The 24909-nt window shown below is 36.4% G+C and overlaps 1 protein-coding gene across 2 annotated transcripts in view; it reads left to right on the top strand.

Annotated features, from left to right (window-relative positions):
- The window catches only part of LOC110830909 (BPTF-associated chromatin complex component 1), a 154449-nt gene extending 129555 nt beyond the window's left edge, over positions 1–24894 (top strand). Inside the window, exons 1-4 of one of the 2 annotated variants that reach the window (XM_022066305.1) lie at positions 19238–19398; positions 20896–20987; positions 22571–22669; positions 24460–24894. In XM_022066305.1, the coding sequence (XP_021921997.1) occupies positions 19381–19398; positions 20896–20987; positions 22571–22669; positions 24460–24691 (441 nt within the window). In that variant the 5' untranslated portion in view covers positions 19238–19380 and the 3' untranslated portion in view covers positions 24692–24894. Of the gene's footprint in view, positions 1–19237; positions 19399–20895; positions 20988–22570; positions 22670–24459 lie in introns of those variants that run through there. The other variant, XM_087355335.1, reaches the window with a different exon arrangement.
- Positions 24895–24909: the final 15 nt, after the last annotated feature.

A 24909-nucleotide genomic window follows, 5' to 3' on the forward strand; every position in this document is an offset into this window, starting at 1 on the left:
AATTATTTGCTGTCAGCTGTATACATAGGATATGATTGCAAGCTGCTCAACTCTTTTAGGACCCCGATTAACTTTCGCTCATCAGTGTTGGACGACACGTGATTTCAGATTAGGTTAAAAACAACAGTAATAAGATGAAAATACGTTAGACAGGTACATAAAACATGTTAAATATAGATTAAAGTTTTACTCAACAGAAATAATGAACTGTTGCAGTGTTCTTGAAGTGCAATTGGCAGAGATGTTTAGAAAATTAGTAAAGAACACAGTTCTATAATGTGTGTACACATATTCATTCTTATTTATAGTGCATACAGAATGCATCCGTCCAAAACTTTGAAGGTTTATTTAACCTAAGGTTAACGATCTTAAGTTGTGCAAGTTTATTTTCTTTGAACCTTTAGCATGAAGTGTATTCTCTAATATAAAGAACAACACAAATAAACTTGTTATTGTGAAATTCTGTTCCTTATCAAAGCTCACGACAGAAGACATGCTTCCAGTTGAAATCATCCGGTCCCAGTGTCTGTCAGCAACATGACTGAAATTTCTTAATCTCTCCATACTGATTACGGGATAGTCCACAACTGCTTCGTCCCACAAAAAAGTAAAGTTTGTCCCACTATACGCCATGTAGGCGTTTGGGGGAGTGGAGGTACAGCTCCTCTCTTCCTTGACCTCGGCACTAGAGGGGGGGCTGAGTGGTCAGCATCACGCCCCGGCCGGCTTTACCCCCGGGAAAGAACCCCGGTACCCATTGCAGAGGAGGCTGGGTAGGCCCAATATCCGGTCTGGACGCAGAGGCTAGAGGAAAAATCCTCTGCCCCCGTCGGGGACCGAACCCCGCTCGTCCAGCCCGTAGCTAGTCACTATACTGACTGAGCTATCCCGGCTCATAATCGTCCCACATCATTAGGCCTTATATGACGTGTGTGCTTGAAACAATGTCGTTAATATTTTACAGGCTTCAATTAAGAAAATTGTTGAAACCGTCACTGCGAATTTCAAAGCATGCTCTCAAAGAAAAGCTTTTTGTTCGTAATGCAGGTATTTTAATTCTGTCCTTCAGGAACACCATTGTATGCTGGAGTACTTGTTGACGAAGAACGTAATATTCGAATGACGAAAACAAAAAGACATGAAAACGACATATTCAGGAAAGTCTCTGACAAGGAAAATATTTACAAATGATATCCTATATGTCAGTGTGAATTAAAAAGAACACGAGAGAGCAATACAGTTGCTACACCGAGTGCCCTAAATTGGTATGTTCTGGTACCTTATTGATGTACCTTTAACAGAAGGGCTGGTTTATTCTGTAACATTATATTGGCGTCAAATATCTTGATTTGACTCTTATCCGAGAGTTTTCCGAAAGGAGTCACAGCCGAATACTCCTTAATGCCTCTTTTATCTCCATGGTTTTTCTCCGTATCTCTGAGTGAATACGAGAACAACGCATTAAAATTTTCCGCGCCTGTTCCTTACATATTATATTCCTCTCAATTAATGCTTACCACGCCTCTGTTCCTCCTCTGACAACATTCAGAGCAAGATCTGCGTTCGAGGCAACCTTGCAACGCGACGAAACGTCCAACACACACAAAATGACAGACTGGCTTCACGGAGCAGAGTCATTTTTAAGAATATGGTAGCTCGTAGTAACTCAGTTGACCAAGAAACACCACGTTTTTCTCTAGAACCTGAAGTTCCAGTAGTCTACCTCGTTGATATCCAGGTTATCGTGGCGACGAATATGAAGATGGCTGTCTTCTGGGACGTTGCGCCGTTCAGATATTGCTGACGTTTTAGAGCTTCTTGCTGCCAACATCATCAGGGTAGTATCTCAGAATACAGCCATCTTTCATTTCCTCGTTTACAAGTAGACTGTTGTCTTTTTTGTTTTCCAACTTCGGTTCTGTACGGATTTCTAATATCCCTTATGCGTTCTACCTGCTGTGTCAGTCTTGTTCTCCATTGTCTGATCGTTAAGAGATGTTAATTATGAGTACAAATTATGAGGTTTCTGATTATGTAATTTTAATTTATTCACATTTTATCTCTCGGGTTCAAATAATCTCCAGTTATCGGATTGCTGTTTGAGGCCTATATGTAAACAAGGAAATTAAAATCAGTATTTTAATATTTGTTGTTATATGGAGCGCGGAATAAACTTGCACGAATATTTGTTTTATAAGCTTCCTTTTCCTCATCAGTCCTCTATAATGTAATTACAAAGGTAGAATTTACAAACGATTAACTGGATGATTCAAGTCTTTGCTTCCGTTCTCATTGAATCGGAGTTTTAATCGTTGCGACTGTGTTCTTGCTTGTTGTACGAACGTAATGATGGTCTGAGGGGATAGCCAAGACCGTCAGAAACATATGTTGTTAGATGGTGAACATATAATTATTGAAGTATAATCTTGACATCAGGGCAGTGAATCAAAGAGACAAGTTGTTTCCTTCGAACTAAAGCACGTGTATGCATGTCATAACCCCGAGACTGTGAGTAGGCTGAACACTCATTTTGCTCACATTTTCCTCGTGTGACTACGTCGTAGTAGATCATGGTCATTAGTGGTAACGTACCAACTTTTTGTAGTTGAACAATTAACTTTAGATTACGTTACCACATCCTATCAACTAAAGTCTCTGTGAGTGTATAAATTAGCAACGAACACTTTGTGGTCTCTGGACCCGTACATTTTTCGTTTCGTGACCTTAATAGAATGTACGGAAGAATTTTGCGTCTGCCTAATTTAAATGCAGATTAATGCTAGTAAATAATGCTGCCAGTAGGGAGCGTTCTTTTATGTCTGTATCAGCTACCAGAGATGCTATTGCGTTCGGGATCATCAGAAGGAAAACGTGGGTTCTAAAACCTCACTGAGTAAATATATTAATAATTGGTTTAATTAATGACGCTATCTCAACTGTATTGGGTATATAACATCGAGTAGTAAGATGATTTGTGGAAGTGATGTCTTATTTGATTACATACCCATCGTAGCATTTTTTTTTTGTGGGCTGATGAAAACCATTTGATCACGACAATTGGTGACCGGGCGGAAATCTGAACCCGTAAATTTTCATTGCAAAGTAAAACCAAGCAGGCTGGCGGAGCAATATCACTTTGTACTCATATTGGGGAGGATAAGAGTTCGAAATTCAACCAACTTACCAGCTGAAGTGGCGGGGATCTTTCTAGGTTTTCCTCAGTCTTTCCAGACACATTTTGGGATACTAGGGTAAGAATAAATTAGTGAACACAAAATCTTAAGCGTCGTCCAAAAATATGAAACTGCATAAAATTGTTGACTACCCCTCACTGGTGCAACGGTAGCCTGGACAAATTTATAAGTTGGTTGACCGATTCTTAGGTTATTTAACACCATTGTTTCAGTTTCAGAGGTTCGTATAGCGTCGAATAAGACGAAAGAATGACAATGTAGAATAGTTCATAAAATAAAGGGACCATATCCTATTTCAATGTACTGTCCTCGCACTGAGAAAAGCCATGACAAATCTCGGGATAGCTATTGACCCGACAGAGGTTCAAAGCGGATGTCTTGAGTACAACTCTGAAGCGTTACTCCTGTACCAAGCTGATCAGAACCAACTTTTAAATAAATTAAAGTATCAACGTTGCGTGACAAGGCAACACGATTAATAATAAGTGTCAGAAGCCAATTTAGCGATTTTGACACACATGGCTTATGGGACCCCGCAACTATAGCAACGGTTAAAATAACATCTGCTGATTGGTTGCTTCATGCTGGCAGCAGAGAAATAAGCTTCTATCACGTCTTAGACGTTGATGACAACGGTCGAGGTCGTTTCGTCGTTCGTCTGGCTTCCTGAGTACAAAGGAAAAAAAATTCTACCTATATGATGAATGTATCAGTATTGTGTTTCTCATCTTATTCTTATCATGTTTCCTACCTTGGAGATGCAGAGAGAGGGGGCAACCTTGTAAAAGAAAGAACATTTATTCTATGAAATACTACCTCTGTTCAGATTTCTATAAATGTCATGCTTACTCAGTTTCGTTCCTCTTAAAAATCTAACGGAAGGTTTTGTGAAATCGAATCCCTTTTCTCTTATGCCTCAAGGTAATTTCATTTCTCCCCTGTTAATTGCGTACCAACTTAGATTTGAAATGTATTTGGGATGCAGTTTTAGTGGCGTTTCTTTTAATATTGACAGAACATTAATTTTACAAATGTTTAAGAACATGTTCAAAATACTGTCAGTGATCAGCATGGGGCCCTTCGATCGGAGATGCTGTTATGCCATAGCGTAGGCTAGGAGGTTAAGAGCTATGATGATGGAGTTAGGAAGCACCTCCGAAACGTCGGTAAACTTCCATCAGACTACATGGCGGAAAATTGCAGAAGACGGTCACTGTGCTCTTTCTCTTGAGAATCATAAATCTCATCCAGTAATGGTGTCTTCCGTGTTCTCCGTAAGACGCGACTAACTGCGCCTGCAACTGTAGACTACCAGCCTAGTGCGTGTGCAGGAGAAGTTGCCGCTGCTTCACGGCTTATATCAGTTGTTCGATTCTTTCTCCTGTTGTTTTGAGAATATCAGAAAACAACTCACGCGACATAGAAAAACCAACAAGCCTGTAATTGTCCTCAGTTCGCATTAAATTCCAAGGGGCCGACTATTTACAAGTTACATTAACTGGCGTGAAATGCAGTGGAATTTGTGGGTTAATTTTCTATCACGTCTAGTAACCATTCCACCGAAATAAGGTTTGTCATTAAAGACCGATCGGGAAAACAAAGGAATTCCCTTCTAATGCGATGGTACGTCAACCCCCTCTAACCCCCCCCCCCCCAATTCATTCTGGTCAGGTGTCATTTACACCGTCGTATGCAGAGATACCAGTTTATTTTAAATATAAAGTTCGTTTTCCGATCAAAGTGGGTGTAATTATCCTGCTGTCTACAAGTGAAGTAATAAATTGGGTTGCAAGTTAGACGGCCAAGGATCGATTCTCAGAAAGCGAAGTGCGACATTTTTCTCAGAAACTACGTCAAGAAGGAAAATACGAACCACTGAGTTTAGAACCCAATTGAAAGGGGGATTAAGGCTGCCGAATCATGAAACTAACCATTAACCTGTATTAATGGCGACGCTAATAATGCATGTAGTTTTACCTCCATCGCCTCAAAGCAAAGCGCAAAGTAGTGCGACAAATGTAGTCAGTAATTGATTGATTATTATGAAAATCTACATTAAGAGCAAGATGTCTGTTTCATAATCAACAGCCATAACTATATGAAGCATTTATTTTATCTTCTTGCGTGTTTTTTTTCCGAATACGCAATACAAGGAACATCGTGACTAATTTTTTAGCAATCCTGCTTCGCATTCTGGAAGTTTCTTGTTTAGATGTCGACCAGGGGACCGACTATTGTGACTGAGGATTTTTGTGATTTTCTTCAATTCCTCTAAAGAAATTCTGTGATAGTACCTTACACTACTCTACCACCGCTCCCTTATAAATACTTTCCACTTCATTAATAATGAATCCGCATGTCATAGACGCGATACAGCCTGATGTACTGCCATCGTCGTTAAATAAGCTAGAAATAAACAAAACTTTCTTGTGGTCCACTATTGCCATTTGGATTCATGGTCAAATATAGTGTGCAGCAGAATAGAACAGATTTAAACCAAAGCTCTCACTTCCTGTTATGCATTGTAAACACGAAATGCGATAATGGACAGGGCGAGCTGCTAAATTCTTCATAGATCATTGGCTTTCGTCAATCGTGATTAACTCTAAAAACAAGAAGAATAATTTACGCGAAACCGCAAACTGCCAAAATACGTAAACACGTTATGAATAGCACGTTTGTACTGTGGGATTCTGATGAAGGCGCAAGTTGGTTAGCTGATCTCTCCGAGGCGAAGTCTGTGACGTACCTAAACACAGTGCTTTCGAGATGGAAGCTCACCCGGAAAAGGAAGTGCATTATGGTACCTCCGACACTGCCCTGGCACACCGCGTTCCATGGTAAGAAACGAAACATGAAGACATTTTGTTTCTTTACTCCTTACCGTACACTCATTATTTTATAATAAAAATAAGATTCACGATACAATTATCGAGCATATGTACATGTGTATTTCTAGCTTAATAATTTCATTTTAATTTAACTTGGTGTGAGGGTTGAGACGTTGGTGCTCACCTTAAGTTTCTATTTCTCAATATCCTACCACTGCCAATAACAAGAAAGACGCATTGTCCGTCTAAAGTTGTGAGTGAAATTGCCACTAAAAGTTAGTGTGGTGGCGGAAATTTAAAGAATATGAAACCTCTGTTAGGAAATAAAATTATCGAAAAATGTAAAATGACGTGTTTAAAATATATTTGTTTCTTTTACTTTCATAAGAATAAATAATTAATTGTAATACATCTAATAGTTCAGAAACATTCCTATGCATTTATTACACTATAATTTACATTGATTTTTAAAATCCACTATCATACCAGTGGAAAATACACATGTAGACATTTGTGTTCTAACTTTCTGACTTTATTATTTCTTTGTTTTTCGCTTGTTTAATGAGTGGACTGTCATAAATTCAGACAGAATATAACCCTACAACTTTAATATAATAATTAATATTAACCTAAATTCGCAGTGCAGGTTATTTTTAAACAGATGAATTGTTAATCTGCCATTAATATTTTACTGTGAAATGTGAGTGGGTTAATGAAGCATGCATTGTATATTGTACAAAAACAAAAAGAGATTACTGGCATGGTTCATGACTGTTAGTTGGAAACTCGGAGGGGTGAGAAAGGAAGCTGAGAAAGAAAGATTCCCTTTGTGTAAAGGCGGAAGAAGATGTCTGCATATATTATTAAAATTTTTGGACACGGAGAAGTTGAAATAACAATTTTTGATAGAAAATTGCCTATTATTAACGACGAGGTAGCTCGTAAGAGATACATTCTAATGATGCTATAAAATAATAAATATAAGATATTGTTTTTATAAAGACAGATATAAATATGAGAATAAAATTGATAAGATATAAGTGATAACGGGGAAGGGTAAGTTTCTAGTTATAAGAATAAAATGTGTGTAGCAAGAGAATAGCGTCATTAGAGACAGTTATGTTCGACCTTTGGATTTGCAAAAACCCGGTATTACGCGGACGCAGTCTTCTGTATAAAGAACTTTACTCGGTAAATGATTGATCAAATTGTTGATCAGTTACTCGCATTTACGAAGCACGAGGGCACATTTTCTTGTTCGCAAGAGATGATGACGCATGTTTTATGGCAGGGGCTATTTTAATTTCTTGAGCAATCCTGTAGATCTTCACTTGATTGCTGTTCCATAAAACGGAGTGGCGTATGTACTGATTCGTCGACGCCTTTTCAGGTCACTATGCGCTCTGGTCTAATGTAAGTGTCGTCAGAATACGCCGTCGTCCTTTGATCTTCAGCGATGTATGGCTCTAAGATTGCTCATGAGAATTTATGTGCACTCAGTAAGTGCATAACCAACAAACTCCATGGTGTAGGATCTCTCTTGAAAAGTTTATAGTCGCTCAGCTGGCCGATTTTGATATGAACAAGACTGAACGCCATGGAGTAGTCTTATACGAGAGTAAAGGCTTAGTTAAACGTGTATTTAAGATGTGGGTTTAATTTAGGCTGGATTCTCGCTTAGACTCATTAAAGTTTTCTAAAAAATTTCTCAGTATTTTAAAGAAAATGTAGGACTAAGACGTTAAAATAGACCACAACATTAATTAAAAGCAAAATACTGTAATTGTCTCTATATTCGAGGTACTAAATAACAGAACGTTCCGGCGAAGTGTTCAGAATTCCTGATTCGCTTTCTGGATATAGTGGGTTTGTTCCTCAGTCTGTCCAAGCAAACACAGGGAGAATGTCTTAAATTAGGCCAAAACTGCTTCCTTCTACATCTTCGTCATTTAATTGTACATTACTCATTCTACTGTTTGACGCTATGTAGTCAGAGCTACTGGTAGCGCCGTTGTGTCTCGGAAATAAATAAATTTGAACAACGTAAAAAATAACCGTGTAATATAACATAAACTATTTTCTTAAACAGTTACATGACCATTTGTATTTTTATATTTAGTGGCTTGTCATATTGTCATATAGCGTCCGTTTTATTGCTTTATTTCTAAAGGCTTGAAGTATTTTACTTAGCTTGCATGTTAAATTAATTCATCGGCATTAAATAGCATCTCAGAAGTCGATCTCAATGTTTTCATGAAATCTTCAAAGCACCCGGCTGTATCATAAACCAAACAAATGAACGGTTTAATATTCACATTGAACGGTGCTTTGACAGTTCAAAATAATCTATAAACTTTAGAGTTTAATGACGTTAAGAAGTAAATAGTATTTCTGAATATGCATCCACACGGCCCGAAGTTCCGGGTCACAGTTCACACCCGTTCTTCACTTATCAAAGTCCGGAATAATTTAACATGCTTTCCTCGACGAATATCCGCAGGGCAGTTTTGTCTCATTTGGCGTAAGAGAAGACAGACTATTTTAATTATGTGTGTATATTTACAAACGATTTCTGAAAACAGGACAGTTTTAGAGATTATTAACTTGATCCCAGAATATGCTTCCTTTGGTAGCGAAGTCTAGCATACATAATCAGTGCTTATTTAATATTATGGCTGCTGTTTAATTCTAAGGCTGGTTTCGTAATAACTACGTCTGCTAGCAACCAATACCATTCACACTTTCTGACTTCGGTACGATAGACTTAACCAAATTTTGTTTAATGAATCAGCCTCTATCACACAAATTACAGAATAATCATGAATTAGTTAGACGTATCCGATTTTTCTTTACAATCACCGTTCTTTCCAGTATATTTAGTGTAAGAACCCGCAGGCTTACTGATTTTATCACTATAACATATTTTAGACTGATAGTAAATATTAATTTTTAAACCAAATATCATTATTATTATGTCATTCTTCATTATAATTTCGTAAAGAAAATTTTGATTCTGAAAAGTTTTCTATAGGAATAATAAATGGCTTCTTCATATCCTTACATTAACAATTTTGTTTTTGTGTAAATTCCAGGTGTTTGATAGAAAATTTCCGATCGGCTCTCTGGGTGAGGCTGTTCACCTTTATGACATATATAATGTATGAACAGCAAAAACTGATGTAACACGTGGTCCTAGCCCTCTGAAAGGTTCATTACACTGAATCCTGCTCTCTACTTGATTGGGTGAACTGCGCCGTTCATCAATTTCCTTCAACAAATAAAACAGTGTAATGATTGTACTTTTTAATTACAGTCCCTAAAAGTTCTGTCTTTGTAATTTAACAAATGTATAATTATACATTGAGTAATAGCTTAAACATCGCGTTGTATTTCTCTAATTGTACAGATATTAGTCTTCAAGTACATCCACTCACAAACTTCATGGCAGCACAGATCTTCTTAAATCCGATAATCATTAAGACTTCAAACATTTGGGCAGGTACAGGATCTGATACGATGTTCCCTCTGCGCATTATATATTGTTTACTGTGTGCAAATAACGCATTAGTGCAGACTTAGTCGTCATCTCTTGGCTAAATATAAAAACTATGCAAGAGTGTTGGCTTTATTCTTCCTTAAATAATCTTATGAATATGTAATTTGGTGCCATGTTAATATTCACCGAACTATTCTGTCAGTGGCCAAGTGGTCCAAAAGTGTAAGGTCTTGTATATCTCGTACAATAGAGAAAAACATGGACATAGACTCATAACTCAAAACCTGCGATCTCATTGTGCTTTCTATTTGAAAACACTCCTTGCGATAGGCCGATAGGCCGTCAACCAAGTAAAATTATGCTAATCCAAAAAATTATGAGGGATAAACGGATTTCTGAATGATAATATTAATTCTAACTTAATATATTCATAACCTCGAGGCAAAGGACATAGAAACTGCTTCCTTCTATTTTGGAAACGTTGTATTATAGTTTTCTATGCGAATGATATTCTATTTTCTCTGAAAATATAATATCCTGTACGTGGGATTATCCGTAGTATAGCCAGACTTTAATTTAAAGTGTAGGCCTATCTGCAGTCCTCAGCCTAGGGCGATGAAGTACGATATTTCCGTTTCCTTGACACAAGATGACTTAGTTTTCATACCTTTGGAATTATTTGACGTAGTTCTACTCGACATCCTTCACAGTGACACTTTGTATTTCATATTTCGAAGGATTAACCATTATCAGGTTCAATTACGTGCTTTTATGTCATTACATGGGAGGTTCTTTTTTTCATCCTCTCGATGCCAAGAAATCATAAAGTTATATGCTCAAACGATTTAAATTAATTTAAAATATTCAGAAATTAAATGTGGCAAAAGTGTTTTCTTTTTACATCTTCAACAATCCTATTGTGTTTGTAATTTTAAACGAATCTGTACCAAGTCAAGGGGGGCGACAGGTTGTAATATTCATAAAACCAAAATTAACCCCGTAGTTAAGATGGAATCATTGAACTTGGTATACTGTTAGAGAAACATTCACTCCTCGCTATATGTCCTGTGGTGTGAAGAATTCTTATCTGTTAATGTGTTTACAGTCTGATATTAGACGTACCGCTTTCCCTGAACGAAAAAGAAACAACTATGAAGCTTCACTTTCTTATTTGATTTTTAGTATTTTTAGAAGGCAGAGAAAGTTTCAGAACATATTGCCCTATGCTTTTGTTTCGTAACATTATATAGTGTCATTAATAAGTAGCTGAAGCACCAGTTCTTAGTTTATTATTATTCCTAATAATCTTATTTTTATTATTTCTTAAGATAAACTGTAGTGAAGTAATGAAACTGCTTATTTCTTACATAAAACTTCTTAATAAACTCTTACCTTATGCTTTAAAATCTTCTACACACACATTTAACCCTTTCTGCACAGATATTTTGGCAGGAAGTTAAATTGAAAAAAACACAAATAATGAAAACTGACTGCCAAGAATCGACAGCCAGGGTTTATTTCACTCATCGTATCCAACTCCACATAAAATCGAAGGCAAAGTTTTATTTTATAGCAAAGATATTTTGTCTGTAGAATGAAAAAAAAGTTCGCACTTACACATCTTTTTATTTTCTCTTTCAAAGAAAATTGTATTCATAAATCACCCACAGATTAAGAAAAACAAATATCATACAAAATTGATTACGCGAAAATTAACTGTGGTAGTGAACCTTCAAGTTATGTTTTCATTATTTCCGAGTGGTATTTTTTATGTCTTTCAGTGACATGACCTACATACCAAGTTTTATAAATCTCGGCCACTTCGTTCTTAAATTACAAATGGATGACACATATGCAGTCATAACCTACATGTCTTCATTTTAAAACTTACGAACTGTGGAGTATATGTGAAACAATGTTGTAAGACACTTAATATGGGATTTATGAACGAGAGCCAGCATTATGAGATCTCAAATAGAGCCAATTTTTTTTTCAAAGAGGAGAGCACAAGGACAGTTTATATACAGTACTTATTTAGGACAGACATTCCGACCGTTGTTTTAATAAACTATGTATCACTGTCACTCACCCCGACTACCGTACTGTCTCATGACGTTTACATTACATAATTCTGGATTATTAGTCGGGTTTTTGAAAAAGAAAATCCATTCCTCACTTAGGAAAACATGAAACATATTTTCAATACATCACCTAAAGCTGAATTTCTCACCCTTTTTCGCTGGCGTACCACTAATTCTAATTTAACACATTAAATCTTATTTATGTTAATATTATCCTTTGATTTTCTAGCTTAGTTTACGTACCACTCAACATTGGCTCGCGTACCACCAGTGGTACTCGTACCATAGGTTGATGAACGCTGACCTAAAGGGCGTAGTTTCTCTCTGTTGGCATTACTCAGCATCTCCGTTTGTCTATTATCGTTGGCATATACGCAGTTGAATTAATTACATCACTCAGAAGTTTAAAATAATGTGAAACAGAGGGCATAAGAACCAGCACAAGCTTGGAAAAGGACAATCTGACTGAGACATGTAATTAACCAAGCAATTGAATTGTCATTATTTTCCCTGTTGAATGAGATCTTAACTTGTTAGACGTGACATCTTGGCGAACTAGCGACCTGTAGATGTGGCGACATGGCGATCTGACGACCTGGAGAGAGAGTTTCGGAGGCTTTCATTTATTTTAGTTGATTTATGTTAAGTTAGGTTTAGTTAGGTTGGGTTAGGTTAGATTGCGTTAGTTTGGCGACCAGGCGACGTGCCGATTTGCAACAAAGAGGCATATGGAGCATTAAGACAAAAGTACATTTTATTTGTCGACATTAAATACATGTGAGTGAACAGAGCGACGATGCTGTTGTAATTTCCTCAGTTCTCTGTTTTCTTCATATATTAAATCTAATATTTTTTTTCAGTGTCACGAAATGCTGCTAAATATATCTGAAAACTCTGACACGTGGTTCAAGCTGAAACTAATTTGAAATCAAAATGGTTTCTTTAGCGGTATTTCATCAATGTATTGGTGCCTTTCTTCTGGTGTCGGTATAACTTCCGATCCATTCTTTATTACATTTCTCATTTTATAAATTAATAAGGACTATACAAAACGTTGTCTCCGTAGCAATTCGACTGTCTCATGCACGCGAGACATTGACTTGTTATAAGTTTCTATGGCACATTATTGTTACTTCAAACCTTAGGGGAAAATGAAAAATAATCTCACCACACTGCCTTAGTGAAGTCCCCATAGTGCAGGGTTATACAAGGTCAGACATACCAGTATTCCCTAATTGATTTTCAAACATCGATCTCAGAATAATGTAAGGTTGATTACAGATCAGGTCGTCGTACTATTCAAGGGCAAGAAGCCCCTGGCTACCACCACAAGCACAATGAACCTCAAAATTAACAGAAGCCTCAGCAAACAGGTTCTTTATGCATACGCGAATACTCCTTAGCAGTTCATTGATTCAACTCAGCGTGTACATCAGCATGTTAGTTATTAAACCTAGTAAACACGTTTAATATTGTGAGTCACTTAATGTCTGTAGACTTAACGTTACCCCCTTAAGTCACATTGATATTATATGTACCACTCGCTTTAACATTCAGCAACTCTACATTTTCCTACAGAATTATAAATAATTATCTATACATCTAATCAGACGCATTTAAATACACAGCTGGAGCTGGCGTTAAATAACCTAAAAAATAAGTCAACAAAACTTATTCGCCTCTGCTTGCGAATTAGTAATAATGCATCAATTATGCAAATACTGTTGCACGTTTCCTTACCTTCATACAATCTTGAGACTCTGATCATTCTCTGCGTACTTTTTTGAAACCTAAACTGGGATACTGGGAACGACCCGTTCTTCAAGTGCCTGAGCACAGCGGGTCCCAACCTTGGACTCCTTGGACGAGGGATCGGCCCGTCGCAAGGCCTCTACCTGTACACAGAAAAACGCTGACAGACATCCTAGGCTTGAGTGACATTCGAACCCACGGTCCCAGCGACCAAGCGGCACAAGGCCCACGCCTCAGACCGCGCCGCCACTGCGGACCCCCAAAACCTAAACTAGAATTATTTAAATTAAATTTTGTGTTAAGGCGACATCTAGGTCGGTTAAATGTGTGTGCTCCTTTCTGTTTTATGAAGAATCTCCATGAACCCACACTGCAACGTAGCATCCACAAGAAGTGTTTCTCTTCCTGGCTGTGTGTTGGTGATCACAGAATCGTTAAAATACGTGGTAGTAAGCAAAGTCGCGACTTTGTATGCTGAAACAAAGACCTCGCTATACCTCGTCGTTCTCATGACCTGGCCTGACTCTTTCGAAGACCGTCGGCAGTGTCTTCTGTCGCACTTCGCTCTGAAAAGTTGACAGAAAATGCGACGTTTACAGCAAAAACAGATACTGTTTTTTTTGGGAACAGAATTATCACCGAGGTAATGTGATTTCAGTCTAAACATCGTACAATGGCTCTTTCATGAACTGTCATGAAGAGGGAAACCAAAGTGTATGCCGAGTATGTACGCGAAATGAAGTAAATAAACAGTGAAAATATACGAGTATCAGTAGCAATTTTTTAATTATGAATTAACAGGAGTGGGGAACTGAATTCGAGTGCAAAGTAGCGTAACTAATATCTTTCAAATCAGTTGTTAAAGTCCAGTTAATTAAAAGGCTTATACAAGTCACATATAAAAAAAGAATTGTGCGATGACAGAAGCTCTGCCTTCAGTACTTTGTTTATGGGTGCTCACTGTGACTTCGAAGGATAGATGCTCCTCACGTCCCATCTGAACGCAAACTCGATCCTGTACTCCCTTCACCCCACCCACACAATTCGAGGGTCTTTTCTGAGGATACGTTTAGAATAAAGTTTATGTTTCCCTTTGGTCACAGTCTTTTTGGGAACTGGGGGACAGTCCGTGACGAGGTAATACTCGTAAGGGCCGATGACGGTATGCTACGTACAGTGTGGGACAAGATTGCATTCAGATGGGACGTGTGTCGCATCACTAGTGGATGCCACATCGAACACTTATAAACTGCTGTGTTGGAATTCGTTTTCCAACATGTAACCTGAATAAAAAGTTACAGATCCAAACATTTTAAATTGTACTTTGCTCCGTAGTCACGGCTTATGTGACACCGGTAGATTTCTTGTAAGAGCCATCCGAGATTCAAGGGCGACAGCACTCCAATTAGGCAATTTTGTATCTTGCAGGCCTTTACCCACAACAAACGCACATTCCAAGTACACGGTATATCCTTCCCACATGTATGTATTTGTGATAATGCTTCGTCCACAGTGCATTGTAATATTGTAACTGAAAAAACATATTACGGGGAAGTCAGCTTTTCTTTGAATTCTCAATATACGACTCCCACACTAAGTCCTGTAACTTTTCAAAGAAAACGGATGGATGCAAAAACATTTTTAAAAACACCCCCAGCGACCTCAGAGACCTTGAAAACTACTTGCTCGATATTTTGTTACCAGAGACGAACTTCTATGTAGAAGAACAAAGATACTTCAATGAAGAGTTGACCACAGAAGGGTGCCGGTGGTTTTGAGAACTAAAATTACTTGTACTTTTATTAACTTGCTAACTTCACAAAACTATTAGGAACGCGGTTTTTTTGCCTAACAACGAGCATAAAACGTACTTACGACTGCTCTGTTATCATTATAATAGGATTTTTCTGACAATATTTGCAATATCAATAAGTTATTTTAACTAACTAATCTTATGGCAACAGAACCCGCACGACACAGTCATACGTCCATCTACTTTTCTCAAAGTCCTTTTCCTTTCTCTCACTTATTTTTAGATCAGTTTCATCTCCTTCCAAGAGGCGGATTTAAAACAGACTTTCGCATAGAAATTATGCACGTATTTGCCCTAGCTGCATATGAATTTCTTTGTAACCTCTAAGATTTCGCATTTAACAAAGCTATGTGACCTGCATACATCACGAAGCTATGTGTTATGTCATATCCTATATTTTGCACCTGGGCTGTACCTAAATATTTAGCATATTATTTTGAAAAACAAAGGGATTGAAGGATTTAATTGTTTATGAACTTAATAATAACAATAATACCTTCTAATTCTGTCACGTACATCTTTTAAATTGTCATCGATTTCCCTTGATATATTTGGAAACATTTCAGATACAGGCTTCATTAAATCTGTTAACTATTTTGCCATGTATAGACACGAAAGTAATATTACGTTTTCAGAGCGAGTTCTCAAAACCAAACACGACCATAACACAATTCAAATAAACATCTCCCTGCTGTGCACGTCTGATACTTCTATCAGAAATGTTTGTTTGTGACAGTACGTACAGGTAATAAAAAAGCGATAAAGAGATTATATTACAATATTCATTGTAATTAACAAGTGTAGCACAAAATTAAATTCCACTGACAACTTTAATTTTATCCTACCATATTAAATTTAATGCGAATTAGTCACCATATTTTGTGAAAACAATGCATGTGGTCCGAAGGAGAGATGAACGTGACTCTCCTCTGTACTTTTTTGAGTCGTTTGATTAGCTTAAAGAACTTAAAAAGGCACTTCATTTCTTTGACATTTTTAAAATAGGTTATAACCAAAATAAAGTGCAAACCAAATCTCAGGGCGTCCTTCGCATTGTACGGTTTGCATGATAGCTTCTTTGAACGTGTGTCTAAGCAAAAAGTCCGGTATATTTCTCCAGATAATTGGCCATTAACCTTAAAAGCAAAATTTACATTTTTCCTCAAATTAACAAGAAAAATAGGTTGAGGTTATTTTGCTTCGTACCACCTACAACGAAGGGCATAAAAGTCGGAGCACGAAGATAAAAACTGTTATCGTAATGTGGCTAAAATTTTTATGCATCTCCTCGCTTAAAAGACGTTTATGTAGTTTCCTCCGTCCTCCGGGTGTTTGTTATTCTCTTGCGTCCAAATACCCCTCTCCCGTTCTCAAATACCCACAATTTGTGTCTTTCCTTTATAATGAGAAATCGGGTTTCAAGTGTGTGATATGAGTAACGTAACAAGTATATGTATTTTAATCTGCAGACTTTTAGACGGGATGCTGGAATTATGACTTAAAGTATTTTTCTGTAACAACCATTAATAAGGATTTCTGAATGGTTTTATATAACCGTGTTTATTTATGGTAATTCATTAAAAATAAGTTTTACTAAAAACACTGAGAAAGAATTCCTTTATACTGTAAAGCAGTACTGTAGGTAAATTTCATCATTACTGCTAGAGAATTTGATTAATTTAAAATTGTATCACAATGCAGTTCAATTTTGGTAGTGTGTGATAACAACGTGAATTGAATTAGTTTAGTGATTACACAATGTAAGCTCTTATTTTTATTAAATACTTGTTTAAATGACTTGCAGTGTACATTGTCGCAAGGACTTGAAAATTAATTACTTTTCATTTATAAACTTTCTTATCCTTGAATTCTCAGTTTCTAAAGTCTGTAATTAGTTTCTATTTAAAACTGTGATACGTAAAAAGTACATAAAAGAGAAATAGCTTGATGTCCTGTAGAATTGAACTAACACGCCAGAAAGGCTAGAATATAAAAAAGGAGTCTCACAAGTACCTATATCAAACATGAAATAAATTTTATATAAATCTTGAAACCGATTTCGGCTGGAATTCCGAATTTGAAAATTTTACGCAGGAGCCCACACATCCTTACTCACGCGTGTACGAAACCATACACACAAGGACGCCTGAAATTTCTTCCCGCTGATTTCTTTTTTCGACTTATTTAGTTACAAATGAATACAAAATTTCATGTGAGTTACATTATTTGTTTAAAGTCAAAGTTTGTGATGACTTAAGATTGTAACTGCCTAGATGTAGCCAATTATTAGATCCCTTTGGTTATGAGCTAGAGACTCTTAATGTCTTTATAGATAATTCAATTCAATTCATTTATTTAAGTGCTTGACAACAGCCAAAAAGGCCAATAACAGCCAAGCACTAAACCAGAGTACAGGATAAAATATAATAAATAATTAAATTCATTTCAAAATAATAAAAATAAACATTAAAAATACAAAAACAAACAAATGAAACTAAATATATAAATATACCATATTAATAATTCAATTCATTTATTGAATAATAATAATAGTTCAATAATTAAATATCGCAAATTAATTTAATTTATTTTTCTGTATACATCATAAACCACATTGCCAAACTGACGAGGATTGTTACCGGCAGATTAGTTCAAATTTGTAACATTGGGTTCATATATTGATGGTCATTCTTTAAATTTATGCCAGTAATCGCAGTTTATAAATATATATATATATATATATATATATATATATATATATATATAATATTATATGTTTTGCGTTGTCAGGACAGAATAGTTTAGAACTCTGAATGAAGGTCTGCTAGTTGAGATTCTTAAGGTCAGGAGGTTTGGCTACCCCTGCTCTGAAGAGTCTTGAGGGCGGCATTTTGAAGTTCGTCTGAGAACGGTGCATTACACTGCATCAACAGCCCTTCCCCGTGTCATTGACCGTTATGTTGACTACAGCAGCGTGTTTATTAGAGGTTCGTCTTCCAATTTTGTGAAACTTTGAAGTTACTAAATTCACGCCTACATGGCGTCACAACCAAGAAGACTGTAATGAAAGTGTTCACCGTCGCGAAAATCTCAGTTCTCACAAAGCTATTCTGAAGAGCAATAGTTATACTGTGTAAAAGGATTTTAAGGAACACAAATGCTTCTCACTTTATTAAAAAAAAATAGTCCCCTGTTCCTTTAAGTTCTGTTTCAGTATTATGTTTGAAGTTTTCACAGCGGTGATTTCGAAGATGGCTGTCTTCTGGGTTGTAACGTCGTGTAGTCTGGGAGAAGTTTACCAGGGTTTCAGAGGTCCTTGCGGCCTCCATCATCAGGGTAAATCATAAAACCATTTTGTCGTTACTAAGTGCTTACAGGCTGATGCGCTGACGTTTTATTTGACTGTGTTAGGGTAGGTTGGGTTCGTTTATGTTAGTGATACTCATGCACATGTGTAGAAGGCTTCTAGTGACGTCATCATCATGTTTTAAATCTTCAAGCAAGTGACCCGTTAATTATCGAATGTAGAAAGTAAACCCATCCGTTGCATGTTAATGTTGGCACTTATGAGAGAGGAGGTATGTCTCTTACTCATTTTCAATCTGGTAATTAGAAGGGGGTATGTGGTCAGTAGCCCCTTGTACCGATTGGGCAGAAGCCTGGGTGGTCCCCAGAGCCAGTCTGGACCTAAAGGTCAGAAGAAACCCTTATATCTCTGTTGGAGATTGAACACCGATCGTAGAAAACAAGTGCGTGTGCAGTTGTCACATGTGGCTAATGTCCACATGCAATATGGTGAACATCCTTTTGATTTTAAATGTTCAATAAAGGCACACTTTGTATGACAGTTGAAGTTGTGGTAAGGTTATATTACTTTAGCCTGTATCTAAGCTTTACGTTGGGTAAATCTTACTTGCACGGACTATAGTCTTATGCCCATATCATATGCTTGTTCGTTTATGATACATATGTACATGAATGACATGAACTGCAGATTTCGAATTGGAAATCAGGATGCTATCACTCTTTGTCAAGATATTTTGTGTTGGTAGCGCTGGCTTACTTGTCAGCCTTTGGTCAAAGAAGTTAAACCCAGAGACATGACGCCTAATTCGTATGTTGCGTTGGAGTTCGTTAACGTTGGGACGCTATTTGTTATTGTATTTTGAGAATATACGAAGTAAACGTAAACACAAATTAATATAACATCACAATGAATTCTGCAAGTAAGGTAAGTGTGTTTAATTCATGAATTCAAAATACTTTAATTTGTAATTTTTTACGTTATGTCTGAGGATTGATAAATAATTTATTATTTACGCGCAGGTATGACCAGGCTTTTACTTGAAGGGACAGTGGAAAACCGCGAAAACCCTATGTATGGCTATATAGAAGTATACTCTAATTAATGCATGGTTCAATATTTCGTTAATGTATTTACGTTATCTAACCTCTGGACTTCATGAAATATTAAGACCATGACTTATTTATTATAATAGTTGACTCTGTTCATAGTGACCAAGAATTATAGCCCATTGTTTAGTACTTTATTTTTCTCTGCGATTGATTTTCTTAAATAGTTTGTGATATTTTGAGGTTATGTTGGATGAATTGTAAGTTGCATTTAAGCCTATTAAAGTTCCTGTAAAGAATGTGAAAGAAAGTCATTGTTCTGTTGTAATTTAAGTTCTCCTACTTGTGCTACACTAGGGTAGACAGCTCTTGCATCCCTAAAAGAAATTGTGCATTTAGTTCTTTACAGTTAGTAATGACTAGTTATAACACCTTCATGCATCACTGTTCATCGATGGTTCATCACTGCACAGTTATGAACCTGGGCGTGTTCTTACAAAATGTTAGTGTCTATATTATAAATTGATATTACTGAGTGTAGAAATATGCTGTCCTCAGCAATTAAACACCAGACTGTAAGGGCATAGATGATTTCAACATGCAATGATCTTTTATTCAGATTTATTACTCTGTGACACACACTCACTTACTAACTCACATGTTCATGATGACATACCATAACTGTAAACTAGGAAAATCTGTCTAAAGTAATTTATTTTAGAAAATTGATTGAATCCCCCCAAAAGAAAACTTTCCATCAATTTCTAATCTTTGGCATGAGTTCCGTAATGAATTTTGGTGCAGGTCACTGAGCTGATTTTGTGTCTTTAAGATGAATTATAATGGTATGGTACTTGGAAGGGCTTGGAGGTCTTTGATGCAAAATGCTTGAAACTGGTGACCTGACTCCTACCCTCTAATCTTATATGACAAATGTAGAAATAATTTATAGAATGGAAGTTAAAATTATCAATCTAGGGTGCCTGTTCCCAGTACAGTGTACACATTATAGTTTGACACCCACTGTGCTGAAAATATCCTTGTCCTAATGTTATGTTTGAAAATTGACAGAGACCAGTGGCAAGACCTGTAATTTTTTTAACCACTCTCATGTATTGTTGGCCCTGTTCTAAATGTATGAGTGTACATTAAGTGACGAGTGTAACTAAGATTCAATTTTTAAGCTCTTGTTGCTCCTGCTTATTCTTTATTCTTAATTTTTATAATTTTAAATACAATGTAAGGAAGTCTTTTCTCTCTGGAAATGTTTGTTGAGGTCTGGTTTCAGATCAGCATGAGCAGAAAAACAATTATTCTGTAGTGTATGAAGATCATTGTTTCAATGTGCTATATGTATAAAATATGTATTATTTAGGTTGGCGAGATCTTCACGGCAGCTGGTGCAGCCTTCAACAAATTGGGTGAGCTCACAATGCAGCTTCATCCCACAGCTGATTCCCCAGCAGGGTGAGTGCATGAAGCTTATGAACTTTTGACATGAGTGCTTTAATAGAGAGTGAAATGAACTCATTAACTTACAATTTTTGTTACGTATTTTTATATGCAGTGACTGTTTGCTTCAAAAAGCTGTAGTTATTGTAATATTTATTTTTTCCCACTTTAATGTCTGATGCTTTACAATTCACACAGTCCTGATAATCTGAATGTTTTCTTCTGTGTCTAGATATAGTTCTTCTCTTCTGCTGTAACTTGCTTACTCCTTCTGTTCAGTTGGCACATGCATTCAGAGCACTTCACAGTGCAGAAGGGTTGCTTCCACTTGACAAACAGCTGTCTACTGAATTCCTTGCAGCCCAGTATTTATAGTATTTGTGTTTTCACCAGAGGCCACCAGATATTCATAGTTATTTTCAAAAGTCTCTGTGATGTTTAATTATGTTCTGAACACTGGCTCAAATATCATGTGAGCTGGACAGGTTACATACCTCTTTCTTATGTCATACATTATCAGTGGAATTTATTTAGGAAATAATATACTGATGTGAAATAATATTGTATTTGTTGCAGTTAAGTTGGTATGTGAGCTTAATTGAAAGCCTTTCTTGTAATTTAAAATTAAAAAATAACTTGTTCGTCCCTTAAGAAAGTAAAATTTAAATTCATTAATGACTTCAGTTTCCTATCAAATAATGTTTGTCATGGGCTACATTAAAACAAATTTGATCTGCTTTCTTTTTCTTTACCATAGGGTGAGACTGTCTCTATTAAATTGGGACTCTAATGGACTCCTTGCCCATCCACGAGATGATATTTTTCCTTATCATTCGACAATGTAACTAACTCCATGGAAGAGAGTCCTTGAGTTGTTAATAAGTTGAACAATTGGCCAACAAATTTTGAAACTTTTATGGAACCCGAAGTTTCATTATTGTGTTCACAAGAGTTTGCCAGTTTACTTGATTTTGAGATAGATGACTCTGTCTTATACAGTTGCAAGCTGCACAGCTTGAATTGGTCCATGATGTGCCATTTTGTCATAGTTACTTGACAACTTTTCTTAACTACATAAGTTATGTGCCAGCAAATGATAGTGAAAGATGGGTATGGAAGAAAGTGGTTGTATCTTATTTTAAGGGCTGAGGAAAACCATAAAAAGTTTGTCAGGATAATTTGTCCCTGGGCTGAGGACCAAACACCTCTGCAGTGTAGAATAGGAGTGGTAATTATTACTCTGTGACATTTAGTTGTTAATCTGCCTATATTTAAGTTACTGAACCTGAAAATCACTCCAGTGTATTTTAGTGATGTGGATGCCTAGATGAAGTATTCTTGCCTCCTAACATGTCTGTTTTCTGACCAAAGAGTAAGGAATTCCACAGCTCAGTCTTAACATGAAAAATATAACCTTAATTATCTGTGTGTTTGGTAATAAAAATGATACACAAATCAGTCTTGTGTTTTGGATGTCCAGATTTCAAAAGAGAATATTTTTGTTTCAGGAATCGTAGACTATCTTTGTATGTTCTACTTATTGTTATATATATATTTCACACTATATTTTGTCCTTCTTTGCACCAATTGCATAGCAGAAAGTGGACAGATGAGGAAATTGAAATGCTTCGACAAGCAGTAAAACATTTCGGGGAAGATCTGAGCAAAATAAGTGAACACATCAAAGGCAGAACTGTGTAAGTTCAAAAACCATGTGTGTAATTTTTCCATGTAATAAGATGTACATAAGGAATTAAATAATGTAGAAATCAGTAGTACCATATCAGTTTATTAACATATAATTGATAAATGATATACATAAATGAACTACATTTTGAAACATCAGTTTCTTAATCAGTAATATTTATTATTATTGTAGAGTGGGGAGATTGTTTTACTGTAGTCAGATGTGTTAATCCCATAAGAGCAATGGCGTTGCCACTCTTTTAAATAAAGGTTGTGCATATGTACAAATTTTAAATAGTACAGATTGGAGAGTTACGAGAATGCTGGTGAACTGGAATGTTTTTAATATTCACAATTTAAATATGAATTACCATTTATTACATTTGAGAAATGTTTACTACTTTTCAGTTTAGAATTTTTATCTTTCTATCTATAAACTTGACATGGTGGTGGGGCTTGAGTACCTCAGTGACCCCAAGAGCTACTGGTAGGGCCTCCCTAGCCAGATTGGTCGAGGGGGAGAGGTCAGACTAAGACAGGTACCCTGGTCCTCCAGGTTGGGGGTTGGTCGCAAGACTAACAACCTTGCACCGTGAAAAGGAAGATGGTTTGAAACCTCAGTCAAAGCCTCGGACAGAACGGACCTAACAGAGGACCGAATGGAAGAGGAGGATTGAGGAGGCCATGGACCGAATACGGACCGGAGAGCCATAGAAGAAGAAGAAGAAGATCTATAAACTTAGACATTAAAACATGTAAACACCGTAATCTAACTTGTTTATATGTGTGTGGAACGTATTTCATACAATGTGAAAGACAGAGATCGAGGGTGTTTGAAAATGGAGTGCTGAGGAGAATATTTATGCCTGAGTGGGAGGCAGTAGCAGGAGGATTGATAAAATTAAATGAGGGGCTTCACAGTCTTTGTATATATTTTGAAGGTCCTATGTTTGAATCCGAGTGCAAAGATTGGCTATCCTGGCTGAGATTTGTTTATGAGTGTCCTCAGTCCTTCCAGACAAGTACTAAAATATTGCCACAAACTAGGCCCTGACCCATTTTTTCCAGTGTATCATTCACAAGTCATTTGACATTTTATGCTACATGAGCTATGCAGTTTAAAAAGCATATTTAAATAAGGCAAGAATTAGTATACCATTTCAAATTGGAACATGACAGTTGAGTAACTTATATTGTATTTATATTTCACAATATTATTTAAGGATGTATTTTGCCAGAAGAAACTTATGTCAGCAATTTAGACAATAGAAATTCCAGCCTGTAAACTTATATTTCTTGCAGTTACCAGCCATTCATGCAGTAATATATAGAATGTGATCAGTAGATGCTATTGGCCAGTGTATTTGCTTTTTGTGGAAAAATCGCTTTTTGTCATTTTATGTAATGTTTGTATACAATATGACTCATCATTTTTTTTTCAAAAACGTACTGCTTGCTCATTAAGTGTCAGTGTGGCTCATTGTACTCATTTGTAGACATTCACGAGTGTAGGATTCGGTTTATCTTAATTTTATAGATTTGCAAAACATGGGAAAGACTTGGAATTAATTTTTTTTCAGATTCTGTGTTACATTACAGTGAAACCCGTTTGGCCAAAGTATATAAAAAGAAATACAGTATGTCAAAAATAAAGCTTTAATCCAAGGAAAGAGGAGAAAAGAGTCTGAGGCGACCCATACATAATGTGGCCGATGTACGTCTGGGTCAGTAAAATTTTGTAAGTTTGAAAATGTGATTGATCTTTAAATTTGGGACTAATTCATATTCTCCTTACTCTCAGTTCACAGATCAGAACAACACTAAAGAAGAAGGCGTTTGAAGATGCGGGGCTTCCAGTTCGGACAATTCAGACTGTTCAGACTACTCAGGCATCTCAACAAAGCATGATGAGTAAATCGTCAGAGGTGACACTTAATATGCTGAATGCACCTGAATCGGAAGTTGACGTTGAAGGGCTTCCTGAAGATGTTAAATTGGAATTTGAAGGTGCTACAGAAGAAGTGACAGCCTAATATTTTCATGTTGTGATAAAACAATATTGTGATTGACGTGTACAATTAACATGTGTTATGCAAGTTTTATTGAGTTGTAGACCATTTTTGTGTTGCTTTATATTGGAAATCTTGCAGTTATTAATCTTTTGACTGGAAATAGTGTTTATGAAGTGTATGAATACTTGTTTTTTTGTTGTAATAAATAAAATGTCACTTTATAAGCCCTGGTAAGCCAG

Source organism: Zootermopsis nevadensis, unplaced genomic scaffold (genome assembly GCF_977971745.1).
Source record: "Zootermopsis nevadensis isolate Lab colony 2312 unplaced genomic scaffold, Znev_1.0 Znev_ptg000024l, whole genome shotgun sequence".
Taxonomy (NCBI): domain Eukaryota; kingdom Metazoa; phylum Arthropoda; class Insecta; order Blattodea; family Termopsidae; genus Zootermopsis; species Zootermopsis nevadensis.